The sequence below is a fragment of the Cervus elaphus genome, chromosome 9 (assembly GCF_910594005.1).
Source record: "Cervus elaphus chromosome 9, mCerEla1.1, whole genome shotgun sequence".
NCBI lineage: Eukaryota > Metazoa > Chordata > Mammalia > Artiodactyla > Cervidae > Cervus > Cervus elaphus.
In genome coordinates, this window is record NC_057823.1 from 106,826,475 (window position 1) to 106,846,676 (window position 20,202).

Below are 20,202 nucleotides of genomic sequence, written 5' to 3' on the forward strand. Positions count from 1 at the left end.
GGATATTATAAAGCCTATTAAAATACATTTTTGCATTTGTTAAATGTCATGGAAATATGCTCATAATATACTGTTAACTGAACAAATAGGCAACAGACATTGTTTATAGCAATAGCATGGTAGTGTTGCACATTTTTGGTAATATTTTCTATCAGACACACAAACCCACTCATATATTACTTTCATCATCACAAAAATTAAAAAATAAAAAGTACCTTTGTTTGGGATATGTCTGGTTTTGAACCTTATGAAGCAGTTGGTAATTGTGGTCATTTTAGGTGGTAAGTTTCATTCGAAATTTAGTGTTAGTTGGTATATTTATATGTTTAAGTATCACACTGTATATGTATGTGATATATCTTTGTAAAGATGAGTAAAAAATTGTAATTTTAGGTTTCTTCTTGAATAAATCTACTTTTTTATTATTTTCTAATAATTATATAGCCTAAATAAAGTGATTGTTATGTTTTATATGATGGCAAAATCTTATCTACCTCACCTTACTTATTAGGATTATTAAAGCAGTGTATTAATTCTGAGAGTAAATTTGTAGAGAAAAAATTTGGTAAAATTCTTTTTCAGTTATTTGTTTTAAAGGTTAACTTAGGTACTTAATAAAATTAAAATACTATGGAATCTATCTTTTTTATATTCTGATGTGCTAAGCAGATGTCATTATTATTGGAAAAGGTATAGTTAACAGTTTTGTTTTCTATAATAGGTTATTTGGAAAATTGAGAAATGATATTTAATTTCACTTTATTTAGCATTTAAAAGGTGGTTTTAATTACATGGTCTACTGATATTCGTTCAATGGAGTTGTGAGGTAACACTTCACATTCTAAAATGCTTGAGCCGTTATTGACATTATATCAGTATAGTAGTCCCATGTGTTTTCATTCAAAATAGTAAGAGACAGCAGTCTTTGCAGTGTCATTTCATCTTGCAAAGGCCCTTTACATTGTTTTAATCATACCTATGGGGAGATACTTTATAAGCAGAGAAATTAATCCTTTTTAGCATGCATTCTAATGATTTAGACAAATGTGTAGTTATGTAACTTCACCCACAGTCAAATTCCAACACCCTCCAGAATTCTCTTCTGTTCTTTTCTAGTCCACCTAGCTCTTTAAAACTTATTAAGAATATCATAAGAAAGAAATCATTCAGTGTATATCCTTCTAAGTTTGACCTTCACTGAGCGAAGGGCGAATGCATTTCATCCATGTTGTTGCACAGAGCAGACGTTTTCTCCTTTTTGTAACTGAGCAGCAGTTTGTTCTATGGCTATACCACAGTCTGTTTTTCCATTCTTCAGTTGAAAGGTATTTCCAGTATTTTGATGATTATTAACCTAATTGCTGTAAGCATTCATATTCAGGTTTTTGTGTGAACATGTTTTCATTTCTCGAGTATATGCCTGTGTATGGGACCGGTGGTTTTTCTGATAAATGTATGTTTATAAGAAAATGCCAAACTGTTTTCCAAAGTGACTGTGCCATTTTGCATTCCCACTGATGATACTGGAGAATTTTGGTCTCTCTACCTTCTTGTTAGTACTTAGTTTTATCACTTAAAAAAATGAAGTATTATTTTGGTCAGTCTCATAGGTATATAGTTATCTTACTGTGTGGTTAATTTGCATTTCCTTAACCGGCTCAGTGGTCAGAGCCTGGGGGCTGCAGCCCACGGGGCCACACGGAGTTGGACATGACACAGCCAGTAAACAGCAGCAACAGTGATGGTGATGTGGCGTGTGGCTTCACGTGCGTGTCTGTGACCAGGCGTCTTCTTCTTTGGTGGGCATTGACAACCATGCAATACAGAAACCCGTGTATTTAAACGATAATCCTGCACTCGCGGAGGAAATAAAGTGTTCTCCTCTTGAACATTATATTACTGCCTAATACATGGGATTGAGTAAAAATACTATCTTATTATCTGTTTAAATAGCAACATAGTAGTTCTTCTCCCTAACCACAGCTGCCATTAGAGATGTTCGCCACATTGCTTGTCAATGTGTCAACTGTTATGTTTGACATAATAGTTCCCATGTCTCATTGTTTCTTCTCCCCATTTCCCACGGCTGTTTCCAAACTTAACTATTTTTCTCATGTTCTTGAAATACTTTCTGCTCCTTCAGTCTTAGAAAGTGGTCTTGCTTTCATTCTTTTTTTCTAAGAGCCTGGGTAAGAAGATCTTGAGCATTTTACCAAGGATTATTTTCAGCCATCCTAACCTGGCTTGCTCTCTTATCCCAGCTGTTATCAATTCACCTAGCTTTTTTTCTTTTCACTTTTCTCTGGTTATCTCATTGTTCTGGGCTGCATGTTCATGCCTCCCCTCCCCCAGTTCACACGTTGAAACCCTGTCACCCCATGGGAGGGTATTAAGAGGTGAGGGTGTTTGGGGGTTGGGAAGTTTAAATGAAGTCATGAGGGTGGAGCCTCCGCGATGGGATCAGTGTCTTTGTAAAGAGAGAAGAAGCCTGGAGAAGGGGTTTGTCTGCAAACCAGGAGGGGTGTTCTGTATCTGCTGTACCTGCTGGGGCCTCGATCTTCCAACTTCTCAGCCTCCAAAACGGTGAGAAAGAAAGAACTGTTTGCTGTTTGAACCACCTAGTCTATGATATCTTGTTAGAACAGCCTGAACTAAGATACTGCTCAGATTTGTCCCGTGTCTTTGCACCTCCCTTGGGCCTTTGATACATTGGTTTTCTCTATTTAAAAAAAAAAAAAAGCATTTTTCATTTCTCTTGCAACCTTTTCCTCAGCTACTGCATCCTCATCTTAAACCATCGTGGACACCAGCTTCCGTTCAACCAGTCTTGCTCTTCAGTCTTATAAAAGAGCTCCTGTCTTTCTTAGAAAGTAACTCAGAAGAGCAATTCAATTTTCCGTCCGTTTTTTTCCTCAACTGCTCATTTGGAACCTCCTGAGAAAGTCTTCCACCCTGTCCACCTGAGTGACGCTGAGCTCTCAAGTATGTGAGATGAGCTCTCTTTACTTGCTTCAGTGACCTCTTCTCAGCCCCCAGCCTGTTTAAAAATCTTTGCTACTTCGTGAAAATTCTGTCTTTTAGTAGAAACTGTCTTCTGCCTTTGCTTTTTGCTTCTTCTGGGATGCAGTTCTCTGTTGGTTCTCATTTCAGTTGATCATTCCCATATAAAACGCTATCCCCAGACTTAGTATCTTAAAATCATGTTTTGTTATTTCTCATGGTTCTGGACAGTTCTGCTGGTTTAAGCTGGGTGCACTCATTTGTTTCGTTTGTTTGCTTTCTGCTGACCAGGTAAGGGCTGCGCCCAGCTGACAGCTTCAGTGACTGGTCTTTAATGCCAGGCTTCTCTCTGTAACATCATCATGATCTTGGCATAGTGTTTGAAGGGAGTAAAAATAAAAACTTCAAGGCTTCTTGAGGTCTAGACTTTGTAATTTGCCCAGAGTCACTTCTGTCACAATCTGTTGTTCTAAGTAAGTAATAAAGCAGGCCAGGATTCAAGGTGAGGAAGAAACTCCATGTCTGGAGGGGAGAAAAAGGAGTTACTCTTCAAAATGGCATATATACCTGTGTGTGGATATGAAGCGGTCTGTTACAGTTCTTGACTTTTGAAACTTGCTCTGTTTTCTCTTTAATTCTCCTTTTCTGTTCCTCTTGAGATGTTCTGCGCTGCTACTCTCTTAAAAGTCTCATGAACTTTTGACCAGTAGTTAGAATTGTCTCCAAGGAGGAACACCTAAATTTGGGTGTCCCAGATTAAAACAGTATAAAGAGAATTCACTATCTTCACTTCTGATCCTATGTTTTTGTCTCTTTTCCTGATTTTATGTTGTCCCCGTGACCCATGGAGTTACCATCTGTGCAGATAAGCATTCTGGGTTTGGGAGGGTGTCTCCCCTGGTCTCCCAGTCAGAGCTGCTCTTGTAGTTTAAACAGCTGATTACTCTTATTTTCTACAGAAAAACTGTTATTAAGATTCACGTATTAAGAGAATTATAAGGTATTCTCTTTACTTGACTATTATTTTTATAATGTTTTGGAGTTTTGAACATTGGGTTTTGGTGCAAATGAAATGAATTTATTTTGAAAAATGAGAGAGATGGACATGCGAAAATACAAAAGAAGTTAATCATTCTCTTTTTTTTATACTCTTGACACTTGGCTCATAATGCCAATGTTACACTTTATTACTGTGATGATGCCTGTGATGGTGAGCTTCTTGCATGTGGAGATCATATGTTAATATATGCCTGTCACGTTAAGTTGTTGTTATTCAGTCGGTAAGTCATGCCCTGCTCTTTGCAACCCTATGAGCTGTAGCCCACCAGGCTTCCCTGTCCATGGGATTTCCCAGGCAAGAATACTGGAATCGGTTGCCATTTCCTTCTCCAGGAAATCTCAACCCAGAGATCAAACCTATGTCTCCTGAGTCTCCTGCCTTAGCAGGTGGATTTGATACATTTGTATACTGCAGTATGATTACCACTGTAGCACTGGATGCCTATCACATAACTCCCTTTTTCTGCAGCGGAAATGATTAAGGTCTAGTTTCTTAGCAACTTTGGCATTTGTATGAAACAGTATTGTTGACTATAGTCACTGTTCTGTGCATAGCTACCCAGGACTGATTTATCTGCTAGTTCCAGTTTTGTACCCTTTTTTTTCATTTGTTTCAAAGTAAGAGCTTTTTTAAAAAAGCAGTAACTTTGCTTCATGTAATATGATTTCCAGAAAGTGATTCCAAAATTTGCCTTCTTTGAGACCTGTGTGGTGTTTCTTTGTGATGTTACTATGATGGCACATTAGCAGTATGCGTAGAGCTTGAAATGGGAAAGATTTTTTCAGAGAGATACATTTATGTCTCATGGGACATTAAATGCAAACGTGTGGATGATAATAAATGCAACTATTTCCTTTAAATTATGAGTTATTTTCTTCCTTTGCTTTTGTCAGAATGGAAAGGAAAAAAATAAAGGCAAATGCTCTAATGTCTAGGAGAATATGATAAATAATAAAGAAAAGTGAAAACTACCCAAATCTTGTTTCACAGATGTCAGATGACAAAAGCAAAGGACAGCAGGGGTAGACACTCTCTTTGTGCACTTAGCTCACTGATTTCTCACGTTGCTGAACATGGAAAGTGGAATTACCTGTTACTGGAAACGGTGAAGTCTTAGATGCATTTTCTGACTTTAGTGTTATTCTTGTCTTTAAAGTAATCTTTTTAAATGTTGATTTTTAAAGAACATTTTGTTCTAAATGTCTCTGTAGGTGTTAACGTGAAAGTATGATATTTATGTTTCCAGAAATAATGTCAGACTCAATCTAGTTATCAGAAAAAGTTGTTCTTGTGTTTGACAGTTGCGTGAATTTTGACTCCTGTGTGTGTGTGATTTCATAAGCTCCCTGGTTCTAACACGGAGTAAGGCAGTGTTTTTATCAAAGCAACATCTGCTGGCCCCTTTGCAGTCATCAGAGTGGAATCATCATTTCCATTTAAAGTTTTTGCTATTCAAGCCTTTTAAAACTGGGCTGAATCAGTTTCCTGTGATTGCTAAGACAAAGGACATAGTAAGATTTTCATGCTGTATTAATAAACATTATATATTCACACATAATGTTATTCATTTCTGGATCCTCTGCAGTAGCAATTCACATGAAAATATAAAACTTATTTCTATACAATATCAATTTTAATTCTTTTAGCTTGGTCCAAAAAAAATTCATTTATCTTTTATTCTGTTGACTATTTCTGGAGGAATATATTATATTACTGACCTTAACTTTATTATGATTATTTTATTTATGTTAAAATATGTCCTTTTTTGCCATGGATAGATCTTTTAATTGAAATGTAATGGACATACAACATTGTGTAAGTTTTAGGTGCAGTTATTAGTACACATTTTAGTACACATTTAGTACACATTAGTACACATTTTAGTACAATGTGTTGATTTGATGCATTTATATATTGCAGTATGATTACCACTGTAGCATTGGATGCCTATCACATCACATAATTATAACTCCCTTTCTTTGCGATGGAAACGATTAAGGTCTAGTTTCTTAGCAGCTTTGACGTTTCTATGAAAGAGTATTTTTGACTATAGTCACTGTTCTGTCCATAGCTCTGCAGGACTGATTGATCTGCTAGTTCCAATATTTACCCTTAAACAAGGCATCCTCGGTTCTTCCAAACACTAGCCTCTGGTGACCACCATTCGCTGTCTGTCTTTTTGAGTTTGGCTTTTTTTAGATTTCACATATAAATGACAACAAACAGTGTTTGTCATTGTTTAGTATTTGTCATACTCTAACTTGTCTCAGTATAATGCCCTCAGAGTCCACTTATCTTGTTGGCAAATGGGAATATTTCCTTCTTTATTGTGACTGAACAGTTTTCTATTGTATAAATATACACGACAACTTCTCTATCCATTCACCCATCAATGGCTACCTGAGTTGTTTTAATGAGTTGTCCATTGTAAATAATGCTACTGTCAACAATGGGTCACTTGTATCTTCTCGAGATAGTGATTTTATATCCTTCAGATAAATACTCCAAGAAATAGGATTGCTGGATTGTATCATAGTCTGTTTTTAATTTAAGGAACCTCCATTCTGTTTTCCATAGTGACTGAATCAGTTTATATTTCTACTAACAGTATATAAGGGCTTCCTTGTCTCTACATCCTACCAACACGGGTTATGTCTTGTCTTCCTAATGATGGCCATTCTAATGGGTGCAAAGTGATATCTCATTGTGCTTTTGTTTGCATTTCCCTGGTGACTAGGAATACTGAGGATCAGTTTCATGTACCTGTGGTCTGCATGGATATCTTCTTTGGAAAAAAGTCCTCTTAGCTCCTCTGCCCATTTTTTAATATTGAAATTCTTTGGGTTTTTTTGTTACTGAGTTTTAGTAATTCTTTATGTATTTTGGATATTAAACCCCTTATCTGACATATGGTCTGCAAATTTTTTTCCCCATTTCCCAGGTTGCCTTTTTATTTTCTTAAATTTATTTTGTTGTGAAGAAGATTTTTGGTTTGATGTAGTCCCACTTCTTGTTTTGGCTTTTACTACCTGTGCTTTTGGTTGTCTTATCCAAAAATTCAGAGGACCCACAGAAATTATCTGCACTGACTAGAAAGCATCAGTAAGAATCATTAAAGGCAATACTTTTGCTTTATCCTGCCCATTTAAAAGCATACTTGTCTTCATACTGAGCATCTGAAGATTTAGGACTGGTAATCAGCTTTAACTTTTTATTTTGTTTTGGGGTTGAGCCTGTTAACAATGTCGTGCTAGCTTCAGGTAAGCAGCAAGGGGACTCAGCCGTAGGTACACCTATATCCAGATAATCCATTTTTTATGATGATGTAGCGTTAAACTAATACCATATCATGGGAATTATACATACAGAGAACTCTAGATAACCATGGTTTTTATACCCCCTTCCGCATTATCTTTTTGCCTTTTTCAATATAGTTTGGCAGTGAAGAATATAGGCATGAGTATCCAATACCTGAATCCTGATGTTGCAGATATGTAGGTTGGGTCAGTTTATCAATGAAAACTTAAGTTTCCTCATCTATAAACGGAATTTATGACTGCCTGTTAGGTTTTACAGATTTAAATAGATGCCATATGTGTATAATCATATAAATCATATGCATGTAAAAATTACAGTGTCTGGCATAAAGCAATCTTTTGAAATGTCAGCTAACTCCCACAGCATTTTAAAGGATTCACTGTGCTCTCTGAGCAAAGTAGCAGCTTTTCAAAGGGCTCAGGTTGTAGAGTTGCATTTCCCTCACACTGTCTTCCGATCATCTTTACCAACCCCTTGGTTGGATAAGCAGTAAGGAAAAATGCAAAACAAAAATGTGAAAGTTTGATAACTAGTTGGGTAACACCACTGTTAAATCATGGGCTTCACAGGTGGTGCTAGTAGTGAAGAACCTGCCTGCCAATGCCAGGAGACTGAGAGATGAGGGTTCAGTCCCTGGGTCGGGAAGATCCCCTGGAGGAGTGTACGGCAACCCGCTCCAGTATTCTCGCCTGAAGAATCCCGCGGCTGGAGGAGCCTGGCAGGCTACAGCACATACTGTTGGGGCGAGTGGGACATGGCTGAAGCAACTTAGCGTGCCCGCACTTCAGACCATGCGACCTTGAGAAGCGGCTTGTCTTAACACAGAAGGCTGACGTGGCATAGCTGGTTCATGCGGACCACGGCGGCCACCCGCACCGAGTACTGTGATGATTCAGAGGGCGACGCAGGGAGTGAGGGAGTCAGATGCGCGGTCACGCCCGACCCTCCTGCAAGCCCACGGGCTGTGTAGCCTGCCAGGCTCCTCTGTCCATGGAACACTGCAGGCAAGAAGGCTAGAGTAGGTATCCATTCCCTTCTCCAGAGGATCTTCCCAACACAGGGATCAAATTCAGGTCTCCTGCATTGCAGGTGAATTCTTTACCATCTGAGCCACCAAGAAAGCCCAGAGCAGAAATCAGGCACAAATGTAGCATTCTTTCTCCCCTTGGGGCTAATGTCCACGGTGTACAGCTTTCAAAAGCTTCCCTTTCATCATAGGAGGGTAAGTTTTGGATTAACAGAATCAAAAGTTTCAAGCAGTGTATGGTTTGGGGATTCTGTTCTTTCAGTCCATTAATTCCACACACAAAAATTCTTACATAACTACTTCCTATTCTCTAGTCATGCACTCATAATTATAGGTTTATCTAGATAGATAAACCTATCTAGAAGACCAGGTGAAGACCTTTTTATAGATAAGCCCTCCCTGGTAACTTTCTCCTAGGCTTATCAGTTCAGTTCAGTTCAGTCGCTCAGTCGTGTCCAACTCTCTGCTACCCCATGGCCTGCAGCAGGCCAGGCCTCCCTGTCCATCACCAACTCCCGGAGCCTACTCAAACTCATGTCCATCACATCGGTGATGCCATCCAGCCATCTCATCCTCTGTCATCCTAGGTTTATATCAAAGTATTATTATTAATAGTGTCAAAGTGTGATCAGCAGACCAGCAGCATCAACTCCACCTGGAAACTTAGTAGATACACAAATTCTTGGGTCCTTTGCCAGATCCACTGATGAGAAAGTCTTGGGGTGAGACCTGTCAATCTTACCAAGTCCTCCACATGATTCTGATGCAGGCTGAGGTTTGAAAACCAGTCTGCCCATCACTTTACCAGGAAGGCTGGTGGAGGTCACTCATTCCTCCTGGTGTTCTTCGTGTAGTGCCAGGGAAGATGTGAGTCACAAAGCTGATAGCTCTTTCCTTCCCAAGCTTAACGTATACCTACACATATAAATACAGCTATATAGCTGCTTCTATGAATTTCTAAGACCAGTGTAAAGAATTCTGATAATGATTCACACTTTCATCAAGATAATTTTGGAGAACAAAAAATTCTAACTGCTGTTCTGCTTTCCTAAAAATGCTTTAAAGTTTATTTCTTTTGGGGACTTCCCTGGTGGCCCAGTGGTTACGACTGTGCTCCCAATGCAGAAGACCTGGGTTCTATCCCTGGTCAGGGAATAGATTCCACATGCTGTAACGAAGACTCGGCACAGCCAAATAAATAAATATTTTTTAAAAAATATTTCTTTTAGGTTTGACTTAAGGGTAACTTTTCCACCAGTACAAAATGGGTCTCACTGCTTGGCAGTCAAGTTGTTTTTTAGCAGGTTTGGCCTACCTACCACCTACCACATCCACCAGATTTGGCTCTTAATTACTGTCTTTACAAATTCCATTTCCATAGGTTGATATCTGCTAACATTGGAAACATTCTTAAGTTCTGAAGTCAGTTTCTAAAATGGATTGCTAGAGTTGTTTTTAGCAAGAGCAGTGTTTGTAGAGTAAGTTTACTTAGAAATTGTGTTTTAAGAATCAGTTTTGAACTGTGGTGTTGGAGAAGACTCTTGAGAGTCCCTTGGACTGCAAGGAGATCCCACCAGTCCATCCTAAAGGAGATCAGTCCTGAATATTCATTGGAAGGACTGATGCTGAAGCTGAAACTCCAGTACTTTGGCCACTTCACGTGAAGAGTTGATTCACTGGAAAAGACCCTAATGCTGGGAGGGATTGGGGGTAAGAGGAGAAGGGGATGACAGAGGATGAGATGGCTGGATGGTATCACCGACTCTATGGACATGAGTTTGGGTAAACTCTGGGAGTTGGTGATGGACAGGGAGGCCTGGCGTGCTGCGATTCATGGGGTCGCAAAGAGTTGGACATGACTGAGCAACTGAATGGAACTGAACTGAATATTGCTTTATAGTCATAAATAATGTAGCGTATATTTAGTCATGTCTCTGGTCTCTACCACAGTGTAGAAATACTCTTGAGTTAAATGGCATTTTTAGTACTTTCATAACATAAAGACTGTCATGGTCTTAGTATACCTGTAGCGTGGAACTAAGGAATCATTCTACCTTTATTCTCCTTTTTTCTTTACCATCAATTTATTCAGTTCACTCAAAGAAATTTATATAATTTGAACTGCATTAATTCCAACTACCTGTTTCATTCACTGTATTTCTTTCATAAGAAATCATTGGATTTTCTGGTTGTTAATATAGGCAGTCTATAGTCAAAGTGAAATTTAAAGAAGAAAATTATTATGACTCAAACCCTAGAGATAGCTCCTATTGATTAGCTTCTTTCCTTTCAATCTGTTGTGTTTTTTTATTTCGAATTATTTTTAGTATTTTGCTTCACATAGTAAGATGATTGTAGTGTAGCTACTTTAATATGTCTGTGTCATATATGCAAAAATATTTCACACCCAACTCATGATTAGATTCAAAGAAACAAATGACTTTTTGTTCTACCTGGTGCTATTTATTACCATAGTAATTAACAAACTTAGGTTTTTAGCTGGTATGCAGGAGCATTGTAAAATTAAATTTTGGCAAACCATCTGCCTATTTAAAGCTTTCTTTGACGTGAATAACAGTAATATCAGGGGATTTAATATTGGATTCTCTGTTGTGGAATTTTCTTGAACCTTTCATCTTGAAATCATGTAACTTAGTTTCTATGAAGATATACAATTTGCGTATACAAAATATATATGTACAAATACAAAATGCATAGTATAGTGGTATGTTTAAATAATTAACAAGTCATTTAATGAAAATTTGACTCACAAGCAGAAATTGCTTTTCATTTTTAGTTTCTAATAATTTACTGGAAGAGTGCTCTGATATGGTATTCTGCATATGCTGAGTATAAACTATATTAGAATGTTTTCTTAAAGTAAACTTTTTTATTAGCTGGTTTCTTCCTACCTGTTGCTGTTGTTCAGTGTCCTGTTCGATGCTTTGCGACCCCATGAACTGCAGCACGCCAGGCTTCCCTGTCCTTCATTATCTCCCAGAGTCTGCTCAAACTTATGTTCGTTGAGTTGGTGATGCCATCCAACCATCTCATCCTCTGTCATCCCCCTTTCCATTAATCTTTAGTTTATAATGAGAGATTTCTCAGTATTTATTTCAATTTTTTATAAAGTTCCTAAGGCTTTAGGAAAATAAAATAGTAAATCTTACACAGATAAGGTTAGTTGAAATGCAAATGCTTACTTTTCTTAGATTTGGTAAGTTGTTTGTAGTTCTTCAGTCACTAAGCTGTGTGTGACTCTTTGCAACCCCATGGACTGTGTCCCACAGGCTCCTCTGTCCATGGGATTCCCAGCAAGAATACTGGAGTGGGTTCTATTTCCTTCTTCCCAGCCCGGGGATCAAACCTGTGTTTCTTGAATTGGCAGACAGATTCTTTACCCCTGAGCCACTAGGGAAGTCCAGATTTGGTAGGTGTTTATTTGCAAACATGACCTTTTGAAACATTTTTTCTAAAAGTTGTTGTATTTTTCTGTTGTCATTGTAAGAACTATAATCCAGCAAATATTTATGAAATAGCAGTGATGTATGTGTCAGATATTACAAACCAGACAGAGCTCCTGTAAGCAGGCAGCTTACCTTTTGGAGGGAGGAGACACAGAAAAGGAGGCTTCCCAAGGTGGCGCCAGCGGTGAAGGACCTGCGTGCCAAAGCAGGAGACGCAGGAGATGTCGTGAGCTCTACCCCCGGGTTGGAAAGAGCCCTGGAGAAGGTTGCGGCAGCCCACTGCAGTGCTCCTGCCTGGAGAATCTTACGGAGGAGCCTGGCGGGCCACAATCCATGGGCTTGCAGAGAGTTGGACACGACTGAAGTGACTTGGCACACACGCACACACGCATACAGAGAAGTAAATAGATGAGTTAGAAGAATTATAGTTTAATGTTGCTAAAAAGGAAACAGGTGGACTGGTGAGCTCCTGAGACCCAGGAGGACTTCACACAGCTCCTCTGTGGCCCTGCGTTGGCACCCCGCCAGCGGTGCTCTGCCTGCAGTTGAGGCGCTTGTAGTCCCCGGGGTGTGGACTGTGGGACCACACAGAGTTGGTTGGCTCCCTTTCAGGGCCTCAAGGACTTCAGATACCCGACCCCACTGCCCCTGGACCCGCCTCCATGGCCCGTCCAGGCCCACGCTCTCAAGGGTAGACCGTCTGAAGCGTGACCGACAGGTGCATGTTGATGGCGCACACAGGTGCAGCCTGGACGCTCAGACGGGGGCGCCCACAATGTGTACATGCCAGGCGCCTTGAGAAGTGCGATGGGATCACGGTGGGGAGGGAAGCAGCAAACTTAGGGAATAAGACTGGGATCAAAGTTTTCTTACAGCCTCGAGTGTTTTCTTCTTAAAGTAAGCTTTCTTAATGGTCATCTTTTTACCACGTTCCACATATTGGGGGAGGCACGTGTGTCAGGAATATAGTAGAACATGTTTTGTGTAACAGTCTGTTAATAGAATAATAACTTTTACATATTTGGATAAGTGATACTGGGTCCTCAAAATGTCAATGACATAATATAGAAATAGTATACTATCATTTGAAGTCCATTTTAGATTGGATGGTCAGATAAAGCTTCTTTGAAAAGATACAGTTTGACTCAAAGACCTAGAACATGAAGTGCATTAACTGTGGTTAAAGTTACAGAGATGAGTAAGTTCTAGATGGAGTGATTTTGCAGTACAAGTGTACAGAGTTCAAAATCAACAATAACCAGAGACGTAGTCTGTGTAAAGAACGTAAGAAAGCCCTCAAAAGGGGGAGTGGAATAAGATCAGTGTACAGAACTGCAGGACCCAGATCTTGTCCTGCTGTGCTGTGAGAGAGTTTGCATTTCATTCTAAGACCAGTGTGATGTTATTGGAGATTTTTAATAAAAGGGGAGGCAGTTCTTAATTACATTTTTTAAAAGATTATTTGCAACTCTCTCCTGCATTCAGAATATTTATGAGGTAAGGATGGAAGCAAGAAATCAGGCTAAAGGGCTCTTACATTGCTCTCGGGGAGAAATGATGTTTACTTGGTCTTCAGTGGTGGGACTCGAGACAGACAGAAGGTAGATGTGTTATCTTCTGGAAGTAGACGCAACATGTCCTGGTGGGCTGTCTGTGGGAGACAAGGCAGAGAAAAGACTCCAGAGCAACTCTTAGATTTTTGGTTTGAGGAACTGGTTAGCTCGTCAACACTGAAATGGGGAACATTGTGAGAACACAGTTTTTGGAGAGGAGAGAGTTCTGTTACGAGTATCGTTAGTTTGAGATAGGATCACACGTTCAGATACAGATGTCAAGTATTTAACTGTATGCCCAAGTGGAGAAGCCAAGGGTCAGCATGGACTCTGTTCCTTGGACAGGCCATGCTCTCCCCATGACTGAGAGCCTTTGTCCTAGCTGCGCCTTCTGGCTGGAATGTCGTTCCCTTGTGTCCGCCTGGTCTCAGACTCAGTTTAAATGCCAGTCTACTTAGATAGCTATCTCCACTTTATTCATTATCTCAGTACTGTTGGTGCTTTTTAATTTACTTTGTAATTTGCAAACGTGTTTTCACTTCTTCCTGCTCTCAAGAAGAGGGGCTGGGCTGCGGCGCGGAGGTGGGGCTGCCTGGGTTGTTGTGGGTGGGCGAAACGGCCGACATGGCGCCGTCCGGGAGTCTCCGGATCCCGGTGGCAGTGTTGCTGTTGTTGCTTTGGGGAGCTTCCTGGGCCCATGGGAGGCGGAGCGACGTGCGCATCATCACGGACGAGAACTGGAGAGAGTTGCTGGAAGGAGAGTGGATGATAGAATTTTATGCTCCATGGTGTCCTGCTTGTCAGAATCTTCAACCAGAATGGGAAAGTTTTGCCGAATGGGGAGAAGATCTTGAAGTTAATGTTGCAAAAGTTGATGTCACAGAGCAGCCAGGACTAAGTGGACGATTTATCATAACTGCTCTTCCTACTATTTATCATTGTAAAGACGGTGAATTTAGGCGATATCAGGGTCCAAGAACTAAGAAGGACTTCATAAACTTTATAAGTGACAAAGAGTGGAAAAGTATTGAACCCGTTTCATCATGGTTTGGTCCAGGTTCTATTTTGATGAGTAGCATGTCAGCACTCTTTCGGCTCTCTATGTGGATCAGGACTTGCCATAACTATTTTATTGAAGACCTTGGATTACCGATTTGGGGATCATATACAGTGTTTGCTTTAGCAACTCTGCTTTCAGGACTATTATTAGGACTTTTCATGATATTTGTGGCGGACTTCCTGTGTCCTTCAAAAAGGCGCAGACCCCAGGCATGCCCTTCCAGAAAATTACTACCAGAATCTTCTCAACCTTTGAAAAAAGTGGAGGAAGAACAAGAGGCTGATGTAGAAGATGTTTCAGAAGAGGAATCTGAAAGCAAAGAAGGAACAAACAAAGACTTTGCACAGAATGCTGTAAGACAACGTTCTGTGGGTCCTTCACTGGCCACAGATAAATCCTAGTTAATTTTTACAAATATTTTCATATGATTTTGGCAGAAACAGAAGATCAATTATTTGTTTTGGTTTGAAGTGAACTGTGACTTGCTTGTACATTGCAAGGTTCAGTCTAGCTTGTCATTAGGTTGAACAGTCTACCTTCTGAAAATAAAAGTAGCACTGTGAAAAAATAGGATTTGAAAACAATATGGTGGTTCAAACAGTTCTTTCATTTTTGGAAAATCTGGTGCCAAGCAATAAGATTTCTGTATGTTTGTTTCATAATAACTTTCAAGTCTGTGTTGAAAATTACATTTCCCAAGTATTGCATTATTGAGGTATTTAAGGAGATTACTTTAGAGAAGAAGATTTCTCATTTGATATAATTTTTCTCAGTTTCACTGTGTGAAGAGAACATATTTCCCATTAATGGGAACTTTGCCCATTGTCTCAAGAAATGTGTATTTCAGTAACAACTCTGAAACCCTTTATCTCCTTTAAAGTCCAAAATTTATTCATATTTTTAGATTATGCGACTAATAAAAACTACCTTATTTTAATTACAGTTTTCTACCCATAATAATACAGGATATGTTTAGAAAGTTTATAAAGGTTGGTTGCCTTTTTTGTTCTCCTATGTTCAGTGTATGATTTGTATTTTTCTTACCATGGGTTACGTTTTTTATTTTCCAAATTGGATAATTTCCTGGAAATATCTTTCATGTTTTAATAAATTGTTTCAAACTGAAAAAAAAAAAAAAGAAGAGGGTCTGGCTTCTGTCACTTTCTTTAGCCAATGCCCAGCACAGTGATGGTCACTCAACAGATACTCGATAAACGCTCATTGAGGGAAGGAAGGCCCGAACAGGCCACAGTTTGCTTAAGAGGGCGGTCGAGGCGCTGGAGGTAGATGAGTGTGAGAGATGGTGGACTGCCCTTCTCCCAGATGTTTGAGGGATTCTGAGTAAGGAGAATGTTACTGTTTGGTAAACGTTTCCTGTGTGTCAGGCACTGTGCTGAGCTCTGTAAAAATCTCAGTTAGTATTTGGAGCCACTCTGTATGGTAGCTGCTGTTCTTGCCTTCTCCGTGAGGTGGGAGATGGGGCTCCAGGAGGGGAGGTCGCTGGCGGAGTCCCGCACAGCCGTGCGTCAAGCCCGCGCAGTCTGGCTCCAGCGCCTCCTGGCTCCACCACCGCAGAGCTCAGGGCCTCGGGCTGCAGTGACTTAGATCGCCGCGATTCTGGAGCCTTTGGACCTGTTGAGGAAGGTTCTGATCAATCCCACGTCCTCAGCCCCACTCAGCCCCCTGTGACCAGTATCTGGGTCAGAAGTCACCCCACCGACCCCCACCCCCACCGCCCTGAGAAGAGGGCGAGAGGTACCCCTCGCGTGTCTCTTGCCCGTGAGGCTGCTGCCCTCCGCGCAGGCTGGACGTGGGCCCGGAGGGCAGGCTCTGACCCGCTCCTCAGACACGCCTCCTCCTCAGTGGGCACCGGGGGGAGAGCCAAACCCTCCTGAGAGGGACTTATCTCAGTGGCCAGGGTGTGCGTAGGGAGGAGCGAGGTGGGGGCCAAGAGTAGACGGAAGGAGCCGAAGTTTTCTCGTCTGTTCTCTAGGGATGAGGGCACTGCACAGCCTGTTCTCCTGTTCTCTCTGGATAACAGACTCCAAGAGCAGAGTCGGGACTCTGCTGCCGTTTTAATGAACCCCTGTCCCTTTCACACTGTGTTTGCTAAACTCGGTTCTGTCAGCAAAAGGGATAATTATCCATGACATAATGGTGGTATTAATGGGTGAAGAATAAGGTGTGTCTTGCAGGAATTTGATAGACCACGTTGAACCTGCATATTGTTCTAACTGGCTATTTTTGGTCATTTGGTTTCCAGAACGTGGAAAGGGTCTGTATCAGCATTTTTCTTTACTTGTTCCAGCTGCACATCTCCCTTTGGAGGGTGACTTTGGCAGTGAGAGTTTTCGTCAAGAAAAATGAAGTGTTCTAAGGTTCAGATGAAAAATGAGTTGGAAAATATTAATATGTACAGAAAGTTATACAACCTTTTTTCAACTAATAGTATACTAATAGGAACAGAAGTTTCTAAGTAGGGAATTTGAGTAGACATGAATTAAAAATAAGAATTAAGTTTCCTTTGAAAGACAAAAGTATACCATACACATAGAGAAAGTATTTTATGAAACCTGCAGATACAATAATGAAATATTTGCTAAGGTAATAAATAGAAGTCTTTCCCAAACAAGAACCATTTGGGAGCAAAGAACTTTTGAATTATTTAACATTAATTTGTAGAGTATTTAAACATGTATTCAATTACTAAAAGCTGCCCAAGCGGAGTCTATAGTGGCACATTTCTCTGCATACTTGTCAATGAGGATTTTTATTCTAAAGCAACCCTGATAACTTTAATGACAAAGCTGATCAAATTCTGAGTAATCCTTGGACTCTAAAAATATGCTGTGGCTGTGACTTTGAGTGGAACAAATGTGCTAAGCAGGCTAAGCAGGTAATGAAGCAGACTGACTGAAAAGCTGTGTCGAAGAGAAAAGTAGAGAGAGCAATTATTTCTCAGTATGAACAGCAGAAAAATTACAGACTCTGACAGTCATTTTATGTTCTGTATTGTGGCGTTTTGTTAATTATTCCTCCTAAAGGTTATAGTTGGGCTTGTGGCTTCAAAATAAAAGCTCTGAAGTGTCATGTTGTCGATATGTTCAGAAATTTATCTGCTTTAGGTGTTCAGTTGTAAATTGTGAATCTAAATTGTAGTTAGTTGTTTTTTTTTTAAGTGTGTGTTTTTTGCCTTTAAAAAAATCCATTATCCTGGATGATTACTTCCATCTACTTGACCACGGGATGTATAAAGCTTACGTTTTCACTATTTTGGGTAACTAAATTCTTAAGTTGAACCTGTAATAATTGGCTCTTGCTTGGGAATAGGTTGTATTACTGTATTAATGAGTTGTCCTGTAATTGGTTAAGGTAGAAGTCATTACTAAAAAAAAATGTAAAAGTGAAAATATAGCTTTAAAATTTATCTCTTCTTCACCTTTTATGGAAGAACTCCTTTTATTGAATTTTGAATATGAGAAGGATATGGGACTAGCTAAGATTGTTTGTAATATCCCTGGTTGTATTTTAGGTGGGTTTTCGTCCTGGAGAACTGACTATTCATTTAAAACCTGCTCTTAATCACTGAGTTATCGGCTTAATCTAATTTCAAATAGGTCCCTGTATCCCTGTAAAGCTCTTTAAAAAGATAACTGTAGGAAGAAATGCACAGCCATCGCAGAGCAGTTTGGCGGGGATTAATTGGCATAGCAAGTAACGACCATCTGCGGCCTGTGGCAGGCCACCAGGAAGCCCGATTAGGCCCCCACGGCCCAGGCAGGCGGCGGCTGGTGGCCTTCCACAGGAGAGCAAAGGCGAAGTTGCTTATTCGCTACCTTGATCATTTAAAATAGCTACTTTGTGAAGCCAAAGTAATTCTCTCCAATTCAGGTTTTAATGTTTTCAAGCTGTCATCATTTCTTATTTGCAGCTATTTTTACACCTTGTGCCTTCTATTATACCTATTCATGTACAAAGATAAAGGATTACAAAAGCCTAGTGTTTTCCTGAAAGTGGAAAATATTATTGGTATGACTTAATTTTTTCTTGTTTTTTATTTCTTTAAACTTTATAGAAAAATTGATAGAGTTACTATGAGAAAATGGAACTTTTGTCATATCTCATCTAGTCGGACTAAGTGGTCTGAAGACTGAAGTCATTATTATAGGTTATAGATTATATAAAAATTTTACAAGATTGATTCATAATTTTGCTAGCTCTGTGGAGTCATTTTACTTAATTGCAACTTAAAATTTTTATTGTGGGTTTATTTTTTGATCCCCAAACTGTGAATATGCAAAATGTAAGGCTTTAAGTTACATTATAATGTAGTCAATTTAGTGAATGAAGAGCAATCTATGATTGAATTACATAGCAATTGTTTGCTGAAAATAAGTATATGAAATGTAAGTCAGCAATATTCTTTTAGAACTAGAATATGAAATACAACATATAACTCATTGTGTTTCAGTTAATTAAAACTGATAATTGCATGATGGGCTTCCCTGGTAGCTCAGCTGGTAAAGAATCTGCCTTCAGGGAGATCTGGGTTTGACCCCTGGGTTGGAAAGATCCTCTGGAGAGGGGAACGGCTACTCACTCCAGTATTCTGGCCTGGAGAATTCCATGGACTAGTTAGTTCATGGGGTCACAAAGAGTCGAACACAGCTGAGTGACTTATGCTGCATGACAGTCAATCTCTGAACGTGAAAGAGTCCATGCATTGCCTTAAATATATCGCTCCATCTTGGGTGGCAGCGTGATTTGTTAGAAAGGACATGGCCTGCAGAGCCAGAAAGCTGTGGGTTCAAATGGTGTTTCTGCCACTGGCTGCCCACAAACCTCGCTCTCAGAGCCTGCAAGCCCCAAGAGCGACTTAGTAGCTCAGCTGCCACCACTAGTTCATGCTTTCACTGGAAAGTCTTACGTGACTTAATAGGAAGTTATACTCAAGGCCAAGATTTATTATAGCAGAGTGTACTAGTGAGACGGCAGGAATAGCAAAGGAGTGGTCAAGCTCAGGATTTCTTACTCTATTTATGGGCATGTCTTTCCATCTACAAACTGCAGAGCTATACTCAGGAAGAGATGTACTCAGAGATATACTAGATCTCCTGGAGAAGGAAATGGCAACCCACTCCAGTATTGCCTGGAAAATCCCATGGACGGAGGAGTCAGGTAGGCTGTAGTCAGTCTGTGGGATCGCAAAGAATCAGACACGACTGAACAGCTTCACTTCACTTTCACTGTACTCAGTTTACTCAGATATATACTGAGTCTTAGAGTCCAGAATTCTCCGAGGGAGTGGACCACATACCTGCTCCATGACCAGCCACATGAGGACCCCAACCCAGACACCAGATGCACAGCACGACTCCATGCTTACCTTAAACAAGCCAGCAGCATGTTCGTCTTGACCTGCCGTTTCAGGCATGTGGACTAGCATTACTCGGCAACATCTGAACAGTGCAGAAGTGCTCAGCTGTGACTAACAGTATGCTGTCCAGATGGAGCTTCCCTGGTGGCTCATAGGTTAAAGTGTCTGCCTGCAATGCGGGAGACCTGGGTTCAATCCCTGGGTCAGGAAGATCCCCTGGAGAAGGAACTGGCAACCCACTCCAGTATTCTTGCCTGAAGAATCCCATGGACGGAGAATCCTGGTGGGCTACAGTGCACCGGGTCGCAAAGAGTTGGACACGACTGAGCGACTTCACTTT

At 40.2% G+C, this 20,202-nt stretch overlaps 2 protein-coding genes across 9 annotated transcripts in view; both read left to right on the forward strand.

Moving 5' to 3' along the window:
* Nucleotides 1-20,202, forward strand: part of FER (FER tyrosine kinase) — a 453,310-nt gene that overhangs the window by 257,518 nt on the left and 175,590 nt on the right. The gene's annotated exons all lie outside the window — the stretch shown is intronic.
* LOC122700677 (thioredoxin-related transmembrane protein 1-like) lies at nucleotides 14,006-15,069 on the forward strand. Its single transcript, XM_043913761.1, has one exon. It carries the CDS (start codon nucleotides 14,050-14,052, stop codon nucleotides 14,884-14,886), a length of 837 nt encoding a protein of 278 aa, XP_043769696.1. The 5' UTR covers nucleotides 14,006-14,049; the 3' UTR covers nucleotides 14,887-15,069.